At 38.3% G+C, this 17,124-nt stretch overlaps 2 protein-coding genes across 8 annotated transcripts in view; one reads left to right on the forward strand and one right to left on the reverse strand.

Moving 5' to 3' along the window:
• inpp4b (inositol polyphosphate-4-phosphatase type II B) overlaps positions 1 to 5,526 on the forward strand; it is a 330,847-nt gene extending 325,321 nt beyond the window's left edge. Inside the window, exon 23 of the mRNA XM_028466420.1 lies at positions 4,356 to 5,526. Within this exon, the coding sequence (XP_028322221.1) occupies positions 4,356 to 4,488 (133 nt within the window). The 3' untranslated portion in view covers positions 4,489 to 5,526. The remainder of the gene's footprint in view (positions 1 to 4,355) is intronic.
• The window catches only part of LOC114475878 (interleukin-15-like), a 32,626-nt gene continuing 17,220 nt past the window's right edge, over positions 1,719 to 17,124 (reverse strand). For 4 of the 7 annotated variants that reach the window (XM_028467378.1, XM_028467301.1, XM_028467080.1 and 1 more), the window contains one exon: positions 13,486 to 13,531. In XM_028467378.1, the coding sequence (XP_028323179.1) occupies positions 13,507 to 13,531 (25 nt within the window). In that variant the 3' untranslated portion in view covers positions 13,486 to 13,506. Of the gene's footprint in view, positions 1,897 to 12,416; positions 13,279 to 13,405; positions 13,532 to 17,124 lie in introns of those variants that run through there. The other 3 variants (XM_028467538.1, XM_028467159.1, XM_028467453.1) reach the window with 3 other exon arrangements.

Consider the following 17,124-nt stretch of genomic DNA (forward strand, 5'->3'; position numbering starts at 1 on the left):
ACACTGATAAACAAGCATAATGAGGGGGTTTTCCATGTTTCAATGGAAGCTACAGATACTCTACTCATCTTTTAAAGGGCTCCTTAGGTGTAGCAAACCTGGCCAGGCTGTTTTCACACATAAATGATGCAACTTCACTTACAATGTCATTGTAAAAGCTTTCACTTGTTTTCAACTGCAGTTGCATGTTTGTTCCCTTTGCTTAGCAGCAAGGTATTTCCTTCCACACACGAGACGGGTTCGTGCATTTGATAGGCGTCCTCGCAGTGCCTGCCTGCATTTAAAGCTGCTTCTAAGACATAAACATACAGCTTTGGAACTTGTTCATCTTTTGTTTTCTCAAAAAATGTTGATTGTCTTTCCACCTGCCATACACAGCTTTTAGCTGTCAATGACATGCGTTTTAGTTTTAACTAATCACAGGTTTGCACACGTGTGTCTTTGACTGTGATGGACCTTTAATAATTAATTTTTTACCATTTAAATCTGCAACTTTTAATAATGTCATATTTCCACTCTCAGTTCACTTCGTTATTTATTCTTTATTTTTATTCTTCTCACATGTTGTAAACACCATACATTTTTGGAGTAACATTCACTGAGACACTGATCAATTACACAATATATGAATTTATGTAATCAAAAATCAGCAATGTAATACATGAGTCAGATGAGGTCAATGTCGATGAAAGTTAGCTCACCTTTGAGATTGGTTACGTGTCAAAGATGTCAGCTTTATTATTTATTAACAGGAACACAGCTGTTTGAATGAGTGATTACAGTGAGTTTTTTTCCTCCTTTTACACCCAGCCTCAGCTGACTGAGATTTCCTAGTTTCATTTTTCAAACGTACTTAAATTACTCTGAAGAACATCAGTCACTTTTCTGTCTTATGTCTGGAAATCTATCCCTTGGGCTCCTGTTCCACGCTCTATCCTGCTTTCATACGGAAACCTAATCTCTGATACGCATCTGAAGGATAATCAGGCAAGACTGAGTGTCATGTCAAGGCATTTAAGTGGCTGATAACTAAAGAGAGCACCCAGGTGATCATAGAAAAAGATTTCATGCTGTCCAGTAAAAGCCATTAAGTCCTATTGTGTGCTACAAACGCTTCTGTTGTGTGCTTTTCTGTTCCATAAAGTGCTGCTGTGTACTGTTTTCATAGTGCCGGGCATTTATTTTGAAACGTTTATTGAGCTTAAATGTATCTAAATGGTATCAGTAGGAGATACCAGTATTGATACCAGTAGTTAGGTTTAGAACGGGGGCGCACACACTTTTTCAACTCGCGAGCTACTTCAACCACAGGCAGCTTTTCACGATCTACTATGTTGGGAGGGTTATAATTGTAAATAATTAGATTATTTACACTACTACAATTATTATTATTACTATAACAATTATTCATTAATTATTCAATATTTAAATAATATTAAGGCAAGGCAGACGGGGCAAGTTTATTTGTATAGTGCATTTCATACACAAGGCAATTCAACAGAAAACATTTAACATTTTAAAAATCAATAAGAACATATAGAATGCAGTAGAGAAAAAGAGATAAAATGTAAAAATGTGTACATTGGATGATGACTTCAGCTCTGCTGCAGTTTGTTCCACTTTTTTGTATTAAAATACAAAAGTGATATTGAAACAGTATCACTCAAAAACTGAGTTTGAAATATATTTTAAAAACAATTTGAAAATGCAAAGCGCCAACACAGCTGCTCACGTCCTCAAAGACCCCCAATAAACAGCACATGTAGCGGTGCCAATCTGGGGAGGGAACGTGGCATTGGAGTCATTGACAGACCGGCCCATGCGCGATGTGGGAAGCCAGCCAGCCGGCAACACAAGTTTGATGTCCCTTGATGAAAGAAACTGCATTTGATGTTGCTGTGGACCATAATCATATAGTAATCATTAACTTGAACCCTTAAGTAGCCTACAGTAAAATAATTACAGCAATAATAAATGGGGTCCCCGGGGGCCCCCTGGCGCCCAGTGGCACATATGGAGTAATGGGCCCCATTCACATATTGGTATGTGTCAATGATTTGGTACCATCAACTCGCAAATAAATGAGAGAACGACTTTAATGGAAATCGCCTAATGGAATTGTGCGTGGCATCATATATCACACAACTATGTTCCCATAAATTTGGAAATTACCGGAAATGGGGGTTAGGCCCCTGGGTCTCCGGGTCCCATTTTTAAAAAAGGGCTTTGAGCGTCTCATCATATTCATTCATACCAAACTGCATTTAAGGAAAACTAACGGAGGAGTCATTTAAAAGATGGGGCCCCCGGGGTCCCCCTGGTGGCCCCGTAACACGTACGAGGTAATGGGCCCCATTTATATATTGGTATGTGCTAATGATTCAGTACCGCCAACCGTCGTAATATTTGACTTGCAAATAAATGAGAAATCGACTTTCGTTCTTTTTTTTCTTTTGGGGCCCTTTGGGGCTCCCTGGGCCACCAAATTGAAAATTGGGGCCCAGGGTTTCAGCCCGATCCGTTCATGGATAACAGAGGAGTAGCGATTTTAAATAGTGTACACAACAAGAAGAAGAAGAAGAACAAAGTGAGTGCCGTTTTGAGTCCGATAGCTTAGCCTAACAATTATGTGATTAGAATGTGGTAGGCTTACCTTTGTTAGCTGTGAACATTCCTACTAGGGCTGGACAATATGGACCAAAACTCGTAATATATTTTCTCAAAATGTTGATATACAAAATAAATCTTCATAATTTTATTTCAAATAAAGTCTGACCAGAAAGACCATTATGGGTTAAATTTGCTGATGTGAAATGCAACACAGGCTCATTTATTAACAAACAGCTGCACAATATGTGCCACTTTTGGCTTTTTCTCCTGTAAGGGACAGCACGTGTGAGTGAGTTCTGTAGTGTAGCTTGTTATGGGGAAGGTCTGGTTAGGACGCACTCATTAATCATCTAACTGAGCTTTACATATTGTTCTGAGACGTAAAAGCAGCGACTCCTAAAACAAGTATTTTTAAACAAAATATGAATTATATAGATATATGCGATGTAGTTTTCTATATCGCCAAAATAGAAAACTGAATACATCTTGAATCTCAATATATCGCCCAGCACTAATTCCTAAATTTTAAAACAGCCTAAATTAAAACATAAATGTGTATATGAAGCACATGTGTTTATTTAATATACTTACAGTTTATATACAAGTCAACACATTGCATATTTAGTGTTGATTTCACATTGCATGTCTTTAAGTTTAACATTTACATTTTATTTTCATTACATATTTTCTTGCTGATTCATGTGGTTTTCTGGTATTCACTAATGACTTATTAGACACATTTGTTGCAGACTTCACACCCTTTAACACTTTTTGAAAGAAATATATTTGTGGCGCTTGTGATTGGCTGATTTTTCATGGTGACTTACTTCATTCCTTCCACTGTGGGAGATGCAAAAATCTCAGTTAGTAATTTACAGAACGTGTAACTGTGTCCCATCCTGCGACTAAAAAAAGAGCCCGCCCCCAGGCACGCTCTGATTAGCTGAGTCAATTGATGATTGACACTTTCCTAAGAATTAGAAGAGACACACTATTGGCTAAAAAAAGATGCTAATCACCATTTCGCAGAGTCAATTCAAAGCAACAGGCATGCAACTTATAGCCCAGAGTGACTTATCTGTGGATTTTTCAAGGAAACTAGTTTAGCCTACATTTCTTTGAAAACAACCTATATACTGGTGCGAATTATTGCCCAGAAATACAGTAATTAAAATTACTTTACTGATTAAAAGGATTAAATAACTGAAAGAAGGGAAGCCATGGGGTCTGTTAAAAACAAATTCTAATCTAAAGTTTTATTAAAACATTTTTTTTTTTTTGGTTGAAACTAGTTATTTTTAGACATTAGACTAAATGGGCTGCAGGACATGTAGAAAGTGCAGAAATCCATCTATTAGTGAAAGAAGGTCCAAATGTGTTTAGAGAAACATGCAGAGGGAGTTCAGATGTTTGATACAGTGTCTAACAGAGGAATGCAGCAGCAAACCCAAATGTTTCAACTTTTTTCCAGCACTACCGCAATATTCCATCTCTACTTTCTTTTGTGCCCATTTATTGGGCAGTGCAAACATGTGAAATGAAGGTCACTACACTTTACAGTGGTTAGTCAGTAATGGAAGGATCAGGTAGAACATTCAGGGGCCGTGAGGGGACAACGCGGCAAGAAAAACAAGCTTGTACACAAAGCTGATTTACATTTCAAACTCATCATTTTGTTCATTTCACCCATTGTTTTTGTTTTTCTTTCCCCTTCCTTCACTCCACCCTCTTCATTTCATCATCAGAGAAGGCTGCCGGATTGAGAACGTTCAAAAGAATATTAGATGCAGGAAATATGCATTCAACATGTTGCAGCTGATGGCCTTTCCCAAGAGCTACCGACCACCAGAGGGGACGTATGGGAAGGTGGATTCCTAAAGACCAAACAGACCCAGCGAATGAGGAAACTATCCACATTACACAGTGTTACACAAGCTATCAATGAACAGGGCACGGGAACATTACTGCAGAGGTGAAATACTTTACTGTATGTTTTCCTGTGTTTGTTGTGAAAGGTACAATTTGAAGGGCCTTTTGAGTTGCAGATGTATTACATATAAAATGACGCACTTTTATCGTGTTTATCACTTATTTTTGGTTCGCCTAGATTCCTTTGTAGATAATCTGTCAGAATATGACAAGACCTCCAGCAGTTCAACCTGTAAAACTACACATGAAGAAACTCCTCTTAGAAGTAAAGAATGTGGTTGTTTTTACTCAAGCCTTCACTTGTAGTCCTTTAAAATCACCTGTGTTGAAGTCTTTCACTTTTTTTCATTGTTGATGCTATGTTTTGCCAATTCAAGTGGAACAAATGCTATTATATTGACTAAGTGAGTTGAATTACTGAACAAACAACATTGGAAACTTGAAGACCTGTGTTTTTCTACACTCACCCTTACTGTCAGGTCAAACCTTTTACCTCACTGGTTTTAACCGACTAACTTTCAACATGCAGTTACTTGTTCACTGTGTTTGTTTTACACCAGTGTTTAAATATCAATGTTTAATTTATGTTTTATATGGCTTTCAAGCATGAACACCAGTCAATTATTTTTGAATGCAATAAATGTTCGTAATTTATTTTTGTATTACAAAGTGGTTTTATACAGAAATGGTCAATACTTGGAGTTAAATGTTTTTTTGCCTCTTTCAATGATTAATTGTATTGTGCACTGTGTAAATTTCAAAAAGTACTGTTCTGAAAATATTTGTGCAAATACTCCTATTGTACATTTAATTGAAGTAAAGCATGTTTTTATTTAGAAAAATAACAAAAAAGTAACATGTACAAAGGAGTTGCAAACCTACTGCACTGAACGCATGAACGAATTACAGACAATCCTCTTCCCTGATGTTTTAATCCATTGTTTCATGTTTAAAAAACTGTAATAAGTAAATAAGTTATTTCTTTTACCTCGACCGAGATTGATGAAACATTGCACCATTTTTCATACTGTGATTCCTGAGGCTGGAGCCTGCACAGCTGCTTTAACAGGTTTAATAAGTTAGAGTTCAGGTTGGGCTTTTTTATTCGCTGCACTTCATGTGGTGAAACAGTTTCATGATGAGTCAGCGACAGGAATTTAAAATAATTTAACAACATTTGACATTCAATACACATAAATCACTCATTCACTGGCCACATCTTTAGCTACACCCACTGCATGCACATGAAGTAGTGTTGTGTTCAAGACCACACTATCTGAGACCAGAATGCACCGAGACCAAGACAAGACCAAGACTTTCGGGAGCCGAGACCGAGTCAAGACCAAGAACGAGACAAGCCGAGACCGAGACCAAGACCATAAACATTTTTTATTTTAATTTAAAAAAATACATAAATAGATAAAATTGTGACAAGGTTCAAGTTAAATAACATTCTCTCTTTAATTTTAGTTTATTTAAATACATTTGATGGACAAAAAAGGTGCCTGCAAAAAATTGACTAAAATATTAAAACTACTACTGCTACTGATACATTCACAATTATTCTATATATTTGAAAACAAGATTTTTATGTCAGCTGAATGTACAGCAAGTGTTTAAAATCATTTCTGCCAAGAAATAATGATTCTCGATTCTGATTCTTTGAGTTGTGCAGGTCAACAGGTCACAGAGTTCACAAGATTATTTTTTAGTTTGAAAAAGCCTTTACACAGGTTATTTTTATTAATTCATTTAGTTGATATAGTTTAATTTGGTTACTGTAATGTAACTAGAATATTCAATTAACAAAGGTTTCCAACTGTAACTGTAAAAGTGAAACTTTCTGAAATAAAACTACAAACAAGTTGTCATCAGTCTAAAAAACATAGAGCTACAGGTAGATGTGAAACTAAATAAAACAAACTCAAACCCTGGAACAGTCATGTGACAAATCAATCAATAGCTATTGTTGAGAATTATTATTATTATGGATACAGTGGAAACAGAAACTATAAAAAATAATTATATTGTGAACCTGTTTATATTTTGGGGAACATATTATATACATAAATGTAATTGGAGTCTAAAGCCACAAAAAAACACCACTTTAAAAAGAAAATAGACTAATATAAGACCTCTTTACAGTTATTTGAGTGATTCTGCCCATGTGCAACTTGCAGTGATGACGCGCTGGTGACGACATAATCCAAGATGGCGGCGGCCCGGACTACAGCCGACACTATGTAATAAAAGCCTTAAAAGACATGGATATAATGAAAAGAGTGGATGGACAGAGGCACTTTCACACGGACACACACAGACTTACACACGGACCTCGGTAAACGGAACAGGCTTCACGGGGCGACTGGCACTAGGACCCAGAGGCGGAGTAAGTGCGTCCCCTGTACTGCATTCACAGGCTGTAATATCACCAGTTTATCATTTTACCAGTTGTTAGAGCTACTATCTTTACCAGGGAGATAATATTTATTCATGGTGATTGTTTTCTGGAGTTTTACTGAGATTTTTACCGGTGATTAGTTCATATCTCCCTTGCGCTCCACGGTCCAAACTGACACCGTAGCCACACACGTATGAGTGTCACACTCGTCACTCAGTCACATTAAGGAAGGTTGCGGTCATTAAATAATTAATAAAGGATTGTTTTATCACGTTCTTCTCCGTGTTATTATCACATTATAAAAAAGTCTAAAAATAGCAGCATAGTGCTGGTCTTGAACGGTCTTGAGAAAATCCCGAGTCCGGGAAGCCCGAGTCCGAGACAAGACCGAGTCAAAATGCTTCAGAGTCCGAGACGAGACCGAAACCTTTAAAATTTGGTCTCGAGACCGGTCGCGACTACCACTAACATGAAGCAAGGTGATTAAAAGCTTAGGGTGATATAGTTAGTTTCGGACACTTTGACAGTTATTAAAGTTTCTTTGTTCGTACCGAGAGGAAATTTCTTTTGCAGACAGAGATACGGCAGTCCAACATGAAAACATTAGAACGATAAAATATAAGAACAATACAATTAAAACTGCACAGGAAAACATCCAATCTGCCACACGAAACGTAACGCATGTGTCGCAGGATCAAAAAATGTTGCCATTTGCTTCATATGCGCGTTTGAAGCGAAGCCCCGCCCACCACCAACACATCCAACTCGGTGAGTTTCATCGCCTGCTGAAACGAGGAGCTGCGCTCCTTTTTCTCTTCTCACAAACATAAACCACCAGTGAAAAAAGCTGGTGTGATTACCAGCTAATGCTATCCTAGCTCAGTGCCGACTTTCAAAGATGAAAACTACAGAGAAAACTTTTACTGCTACTACCACCTCCTTGCTGATTCTCCTCCACGCCTAATCCTTCCTAGTTAGCTGTGTCATACAGCTCCAGGTGGTCACACACAGCTTCGACTCCATGGCTGAATGGGTGAACAGACCGGTGTCCGTGTTGACGGCCTGACATCATCGTCAACAAAGACTCTGATTGGCATTCGTCATGCGAAACACTCGCAAGAATTCAATATTTTCAACTCTTGCGGATGTGCGGATATGTGTAAAATCAGAAGCGCGCTCGCACGGCCAACGCTCTTGACTTGCGGATCGGACTGCACCGATCCGCAAGTCATCGGTGTGGTGAAACAGTTGTTTAAGACACATGAGGGGTTGATGACCCTTTATACAAACTGCCTCACAGTTTTTATTTAGGGTTAAGTTAGACTGAATGAATGTTCCTAGGCACTTATAATCAGAGGTGAAAGTAGATGAATTACAAGTGTTCACGTTACTATCATTGAGTTGCTTTTATGGGTACTTGCACTTTTTTGAGTATATTTCTAAACCAGTAATTTTGGTTGTACTTAAGTGCGTTTTAAAAGAAGTAATGTCATTCATTACATTTATACACCCAACAATTACTGAGTAAATTATAATTTGTAATGGTACCTTAAACAACAGTACTGCACTCATTTCACGTCAGCAGTTTATGAAGGCACATTGAATTAGTCGTGCCATTTCTGGTCAATACCCAGCCTCTTTCTTCGGTTCAGGTTGTGGTTTCTACCTATTCTGTTGTTACCCACATGGGACCTTTGGTTAATAAATGTAGCTACTGTATATTTGGAGCCTGATAATTTATACTCTTTAATTTATACAGTTGGGTTTGTGGAAAATAAATTCAGATCCAATTGTGCAAGATTTAGTCTCTTCCTTTATAAGTGTACACGAGATGTTTACTGTTTGCAAGGGAACAGTGGCAAAATGTATTACCAAAAATAAACCTGGAGGATAAAAGAAACTATAGTGACTTTTACTTTGAGTATTATTTAATTGAGCTAATTTATACTCGTTCTTGGGTATTTTATGTAGGACTTACTTGTGCTTGAGTACAATTTCACGTACTTCCTGATTTTTTTGTGTTCTGTTAGTTAAAAGTGCTTAGTCACATGACTAAGATATAACCATATACTGTACCTTAGCCATGAGACTATATAGATATATAAACCTTTGCCTTTTTGCATTCATGCATACTTTGAATTTTCTTCAACATGAATTAAGTATCTGTCGATCTGGATAGGATTAAAAGCTGGTAAGAAGTCAATAAGACAACCTAGCATGAGTTTTAGTCCATTCTAACTGTTGAGGCAAAAGATTTAGCAATGTGATTATTGCGTCCTCTACTTTATGCCCTCAATAGGAAAATTACAGAGGGTTGAGTACCAGCTCTCTTCCCCTTGTCAGCTGTGATTTAACAATGTTTCAAGGGGTTTCAAACTTTCATTTAGAGAAATGTAAAAGCAATATGTCGGAGATCTGACAGCCCTTTCGGTTTGCTTACTGTAGGGACAGGCATTATCGGGGCCTGTCTTCACACACTGGTTAGTTTGTTCCTTTAAAATTATTCTGAACAAGAGCGTTCAAAGAGAGCAAACCTCAGCCAAGCACCAACTCTATGATCAGTGGAATATTTTTTGAATCCCTATAGACCTTTCTCACAATGTCCGTATTTTGTACCAGAAATACGCAATTGTTGTGGAAACCTACTTCCTGTTGCGGTCAGGGCAACAGGTAATCAACAGTATTGTACCAGGCTGTTCTTGTAATGCCCAAAAGCAGCCTTATCCATTGCTCCACTCTTTCCCTGTTAACGATGAAGCTACACAGAAATGGGTTCAGGCTATTCGGCAGGTTGAAGGACCAACTTTTACTATTAAAAAGGAGAGTACATGTGTCTGCAGCAGACACTTCACACCAGAAGACTACGTCTTGGGAATCGCTGTTCGCCGCTTGAAACCCAAGTCTGTCCCCTAGCCTTTGTCCTTGGAACGATTACACCTCTAATACATAACAAACATTTAAAAGTGTGTCCAAAGTGGTTCCAAGAAAAGACAGCAGTGGTCACAAGAGGAGAACATTGCTTCCTGGTACTGTGGGTGTCTGAACAGATTCAGGGGAAGTGGACGGAACCTCGCAGAACGAACAGAACTTTATCCACGGAGGAGTTTGTGCTGTAGAACTCCGTTACTGGTAAGTTTTATTTCACCCTGTTGTTAGTCTACTACGATACGCTTGCTACAATATTCCCTCATCAATATTAGGAACGTTACATCTAATGTGGTGCAGGCTAGCTTGTTAGCCGCTGGTTGACTAGGAAACAATAACAATCCTGAAAGCAGCAGCAATAATATTTCATTGACTTGTGTTCAGAAATTCCCTTGTTTTTACACAATGACCATGTAATTATATTTCTGAACTATATGGTAATATTTCGTGCTCATTTCAGAGTTGCTGACGTGGATTTGGAGCCAATGTTTCATCTGTAGCTCAGCTCGTCTTCATCTCAGAACAAATCCAGTAAGATTCATTAATTCTATGCAATCAATCAACATGAACAACATGGTCCATCCTGAAATATCATTAGACGCCATTTGCTTGAATTTATATTTGTTTATGAATATATGAAACTAATATTTTTCTTCCATGAAGGGGCGCACGGTGGCTTAGTGGTTAGCACGTCCGCCTCACAGCAAGAAGGTCCTGGGTTCAAGCCCTGGGGTGGACTTGGGTCCTTTCTGTGTGGAATTTGCATGTTCTCCCCGTGCTGCGTGGGTTTCCTCCGGGTCCTCCGGCTTCCTCCCACAATCCAAAAACATGATTGATTGGAGTCTCTAAATTGCCCATAGGAGTGAATGAAAGAGTGAATGGTTGTCTGTGTCTGTGTTGCCCTGTGATGGACCGGCGCCCTGTCCAGGGTGTACCCCCACCAAGCGCCCTATGAGAGCCAGAAATTGGCACCGGAAGACCCCCGCGACCCTGTTAAATGGGAATAAGCGGGTATGAAAATGGATGGATGGATGGATCTTCCATGAAGGAAAAAAAGAGGACAATGTTAACACAGATTTTCTTCCATGTAGCAGTCAGAGATACGGTTCATGGAAGAGAACCAGCGGGACCAGGACCAGGACCATGTCCATGGTTCATAACCTCCAGCTCATGATGAACTCCACAGCACTGGTTGGACTGGTGTTGATTCTGGAGCAGATAGAGGCAGGCTTTGGCACTTTGTAATAGACAACCCAGAATCCTTTTTAAGTAAATGTTTATACATAATGAGTTGGTTTGTAAATCTATTTTTACTGTACTTTGTGTGGGAAGTTGTGTAGACTCTCTGATCCATTTTAAATTACCCTGCTTTCTTCTGTGTTGACATTTTACCGGAAGTCCGCATACACAGCGATTGCGTATTTCTGGTTATTGTGAAAACGGTCTTTTAGATAAGTTAAGTCTTTATTGTCATTGCATAATCATACAAAGTACAACATACAATGAAATTGGACCACAGTCCCTCTCGATGCAAATCCCATTTCATTCACACACAATATATAAATAAATAAACAGGATAAAAAAGTGCAAAGAGGCAATTCATCGATCATTTTTGAGAATAAAGACAGTATGAATAATAAATAAAAGTGTGGGTCTGTCAGGAGTAAGGCATTTTCATTCAGAAGTGATATTGCACTGTTATGAAAAGCTGTCTCTCAATCGGTTTGTGCGTGATTTTATTGTCTTCAATCTCCTGCCAGAGGGCAGCAGCTCAAACACCTAATATCCTGGGTGTGTGCTGCCTCTTAAAATACTACGTGTCCTTTTGAGACAGTGAGCCTTGTACTTGTGCTCCAGGGAGGGGAGAGGGTTGCCGATGATTGAACTTGCACCAATGATAAGAGAGAGATCTTTCAACTGTTCAAACAGAATCAGTATATTGACCTAGATCTCGGCAAGAGCGTTGGCCGCCTCATCCATGTCATTCTTCATTCGCTTGAGTTGAAAATATTGAACTCCAGCAAATGATTCGTGTGACATGCAGGTGCGAAAGCCAATCAGTCTTTGTTGTCAATGACGTCATGGAAAAGAAAATAATCATGGTGTGTGACCACCCAGAGCTTTATGACATGACCAGTTTTTTTTTTTTTTTATCTGGGCCGCACCAGGAAGGAATTTGGCGCAGCTCCTGAAGAAAACATGGAAAATAACCAAGTTGGATGTGTCGCTGGTTAACCTGGTAAATCCAGGAATGCTGGCTCTTCAGCTTCCACAGAAGGTAAAGAGCAGCAATTTCACTGGGGTCCTCCATAGTTGATGGTGAAAAGAGAGCCCGTGACACAAAAAATTGTCTACCAATGTACAAAAAATAATCATGCTCATGCCAGAGTGCTTCTCGTTTTACTGTATGCGTGTGTAATCCCTGAACTACCGGGAAAATCTGGAAAATAATTTAAAGCTCCAATATATCTACAGACCTAAAATATTGATCCCACTCTGCCTTATTTAATGCATGTTTCCAGAGTATCTGAAAGTAAAATGAGAGGCAGAGCGTTCAGCTATCAGGCTCCCCACTTATGAACCCCATACACTGAACAGCTCTTTACCTTTACTCCATATTCTTTTAAACGATGATGTTTTAAAGATTTCTCTGTCTACAGTCTGTGCTTTGTCCGCTCCCATCTCTCCCTCTCTTTGTCCTGATGTTGTAGCTGACGGTTCCTGTTCTGTCCTGTTTTTGTGACACTAATAAGCAATCTTTCTATCGTGTTATTCTCTCTTTCTGCAACAACCACAATTAATCCGGTAGACTACTTATGCTGTTTACACATGATTCAACATCTGAACCGGACAAGTCGATAACGATAATGGGAAGATTTTCCAAGAGTAATATTTGCTGTCACCCTGTTGCAGAGCTCAAGTTAGAAAATCTGTGTTCTCAATAATCTAATGTAGTGACCCACTGATTACATTAATGTATAACCACATTAGATTGATGCTGATCAAAGTCTGATGCTGCTCCACATTAAATCTGTCACAAAGTTCTTACTGCAGCCCATAGCAAATATCACAGGTGCCTTTTTATTTTGTATAAATGGATTAAAATGTGGCTATTATGGAGACACAAAGTGGCTTTTAAGGTAAATAAAATGGTCTGAGAATGAATACCATCATTCACTACATTTTAAAAATATATATTTAATTTATTTGATAATCCAAACATTTGGTTACACTGAGATTTTTACAAAACAAATGCACTTTACATTTATTTACAAATAAAAATTTTAGTTTACAGTATGTACATCATATTACGTTTGTTGTCGAGTAGCCATTGCTTCCAAAAGGTTGTTTAGTCTGTTCAGGAATGTGGTGATGTTTTCAAAGGAGTATGCTTCACAGGGTGGACAGCCATCCTGAAATTCATGCAAAAAAACAATTATTATTTTTTTTAATTTTTTTTTTCAAAAGAAAGAAGAAGCAAATTGTTCCAATGATGTAAAAAACTACTACTAGGAATTCTACAACTAACAATAGATCTACCTCAGTGCTTAGAGTCTCATTGAAATGGAAAATACAAGCTGTCCGATTATCTGGAACAGCTTCTTCTTCAGCAACCATGATCAACTCCAGCAAGTAACACTTCAGCGACATGTTTTTACAGTTAACCTGGGGGAGAAAGAAGTCTCTGGTTAGAGAGGTACCCTCAGGGATGTAGATGATCACTGAGTATACTATCCCACAAGGTCTATGATTAGAACAATGTCTGAAACCTGCTCACAAATGAACATGAATAAACATGTTTAAGCCTTTGTTTCTGGCACTGATGGTTTTAAGCTGCTTTACATGTTTAGTTATACTCATTAATTTTGATGCCAGAGAGTATTACGCTTATTTGTAACGTGCTTGTTCTTTATTAAGGATAAATCAAGATTTATTGTCTTTATATTTGTAATCAATTTGATTCGGTTGGTTTTGTAATTAAAGAATCACCTGTTTTTCCCCCTGCATGGGCACTAAACTGAACACCATTAATACTTTAAAGTTAGTGTGCATGCACTGAAGCTGATAATAAAGATCAATAATGTAGTAACAATTGATTTTAAATGTGCATAAACGTCAATAACACCATTACAATGGTGTAAAATAGTTTTAAAATGAAAAGTTATTTTACATTTTTGAAAACCTGCAATAAATTACAGAATTATGTAATGTAGATAAGAAAAGATATCCATTATTCGTCCCACAAAGGGGAAATTTGTAGAAGAAAATTGCACAATAAAAACAATAAAACAGAATATATACATAAACACACTAAAATTCCTGACTGTTGTCAGTGGACTGGCTGCCAATGTTTTGGTTGTACACTCTGACTAACAGGGAAGGAGCGGCGGAATCTCTCCTTCACGCAGCATGGGTGTTAAAGTCTGCCACTGAAGGAGCTGTGCAGTGCTGTCAGAGTGTCCTGGAGGGGGTGGTCAGGGTTGTCCAACATAGATGACAGCTTATCTATCATCTGCCTGTCCCCCACTGAGTCCAGGGAGCAATACAGAACAGAGCTGGCCCTCCTCAGCAGTTAGTCCAGCCTCTTTTTGTCCTGGGCAGAGACTTCTACGACCCAGCAGACCACTCCAAAGAAAATTACAGAGGCAACCACATGTAACTAGTTGTAAAAGTTCTTCAGGAGTGTCCTAAGGACCTCAGCCTCCGTAGCAGGAAGAGTTTGCTCTGGGCCTTCTTAAAGAGAGCGTCTGTGTTGATGCTCCAGTCCTGTTTATTGTTTATGTGAACACCCGAGGATTTCCCCTGTGGTCGCTGGGTTGGGCCATGAGAAAGAAGGAAAAAAGGGGCAATAAACATTCCTGTCAAGTACCCCGTTTTGGCCGAGAAACTCGCGTATTTTACCCCTCTTTCCTGCCATTGTCCCGTATTAGTATATTATCGTAAATATCCTGTATTTTAATGTAATAATAATTAAAAGATAAATAAATAAAAACATTCCTCTGCCTTTCTAAACTGAACGCTGTCACTACTGAAATGGCCTGAGTGGCAGTTCTTGCGGGATTAGTGCCGACAGCGGCAACAAACCCGTAAACAGCTCAGAAGAGAGATGGATGAATGTAAGAAGAAAAAAACAAGGAACTTGTGTAAATACCTTGGAAAATGGGACAGAGAGTTTACCTTCCTCACGGCTGAAGAAATGAACTATGTCATCATGGAAAATCACAAAGTGCCACAAATATACTTTTTTCAAAAAGTGTTAAAGGATGTAAAGTCTGCAACAAATCTGTCTAATAAGTCATTAGTGAATACCAGAGAACCATGAGTGAGCATGAGAAATTAAAAGAAAATATATAATGAAAATAAAATGTTAATGTCGAACTTAAAGACAAGCAACGTGAAACTAACAGTGAATCATCCATGTGATGACTTGTATATGAACTGTAAGTATATTAAATAAACACATGTGCTTCATATACCCATTTATGTTTTTATTTAGGTTGTTTTATAATTTAGGAATTAGTGCTGGGTAGGGGTGTAACGATACACAAAAATCACGGTTCGATACGTACCTTCAGTTCATTTTCGGTAAAGTATGGAACAAAATGCAAAACATAAATTTGCATGTTGTTTATTCGAAACTTTAGTAAACCAACAATGTATTTAACATTATACAGAATATGAAAATAAAGTTAAAAAAAATACAATACTTGTAAAGTGCTGCCTGGTAATAATATTCTCAAACAAAAAATACATTAAATATGATAGAAATAATCTCACAACTCACTAACAGCTTTTAAAACAAAAAGTACAGCACAGTTCCAGCGTGTAGCCCTTGGTTTAGACCTTCATTTTTTTGGCCAGAAAAATGTACTTGTCCACATTGTCTGCAGTAAGTGCAGATCTGCTGGCAGTTACAAATGCAAAACATAATTTTGCTTGTTCATTCAAAACTTTAGTAAACCAACAATGTATTTAACATTATACAGAATATGAAAATAAAGTTTAAAAAACTACTATACTGTTGTAAAGTGCTGCCTGGTAATAATAATATTCTCAAACAAAAAAATACATAAAATATTATTAGCCATGACGTACGGGCTTGCACATGTAGCTGCAGGCGGAAGTAAACACATGCAACTTCCGTTCCGTTCTGGGAACACACCCATGCACAACCCTGTACCCGAACCGAACGTCCTGTACCAAAACTGTTCAATACAAATACATGTATTGTTACACCCTTAGTGCTGGGAATGTTCACAGCATTTCAATGTCAACAAAGGTAGGCCTACCACATTTTAACCACCTCATTGTATTTAATAAGTGGTTGACAAATGGCTATTTTAGATTTCCTGTGCACTTGTCTTAAAATACAAGTGATGCTGCAGCTTGGTTGGGGTGGTGGGTCAGCCAAATGTTATTGTTATCAATGACCTGTTTGCATTAAAATCACTACATGCTGTAAAATTCAATTAATTCAATTCAATTAAATTCAACTTTATTTATATAGCGCAAATTACAACAAAGTCCTCTCAATGCGCTTAACAAAATATAATGTTCATAGTAAAAAAGAAAGAACCCAACAAGATACACAAGGACAAGCATTTACAGTGCATGACAGTGGGAAGAAAAAACTCCCTTTTAACAGGAAGAAATCTCCAGCAGAACCAGGTTCAGAGGTGGCAGCCATCTGCTTCGACTGGTTGGGGCTAGTGGACAGAAGGACCAACAGAATACGATAGAGAGATAGAACATCAGAGTGTCCCAGACTAGTTGAGCCGTGAATCATTGATCAGGAACTGCCAGCTCCGGCATCCCTGAAACAGGAAAGAGAAAGAAGGGCAAGGAGAAGGCACAGACTACAGAAAAACATGACACACAATTAGCAGGTCAGCCTGCATGGTTTTGGGCTTCGTTCCTAGGGGTTAGGTTAATGTCCAAGGCGCCGCGTCTGCCATGGTCTGAAATGCTTCCACTACATACGAGACTTCGTCTTGTACTGGGCGCACGTAATAGTCTGTGATTGCGACCATTACAGACAAGATCCTGTCCTCTTTAAGTTAACGCTATTATACGGTAAGGTTTTGAGCTTAATGTTTACACGTAATGGTCTGAGGTGTTAACCATTACGTGTAATGGTCTGTGATTGTGACCATTACGTGTAATGGTCTGTGATTGTGACCATTACAGACAAGATCATGTCCGTTTTAGGTTATTGCTATTATACGATATATGCTTCAGCAAATAAGTAGGTTTTGAGT

This window comes from Gouania willdenowi, chromosome 1 (genome assembly GCF_900634775.1).
Source record: "Gouania willdenowi chromosome 1, fGouWil2.1, whole genome shotgun sequence".
In the NCBI taxonomy this organism is placed as follows: Eukaryota; Metazoa; Chordata; class Actinopteri; order Blenniiformes; family Gobiesocidae; genus Gouania; species Gouania willdenowi.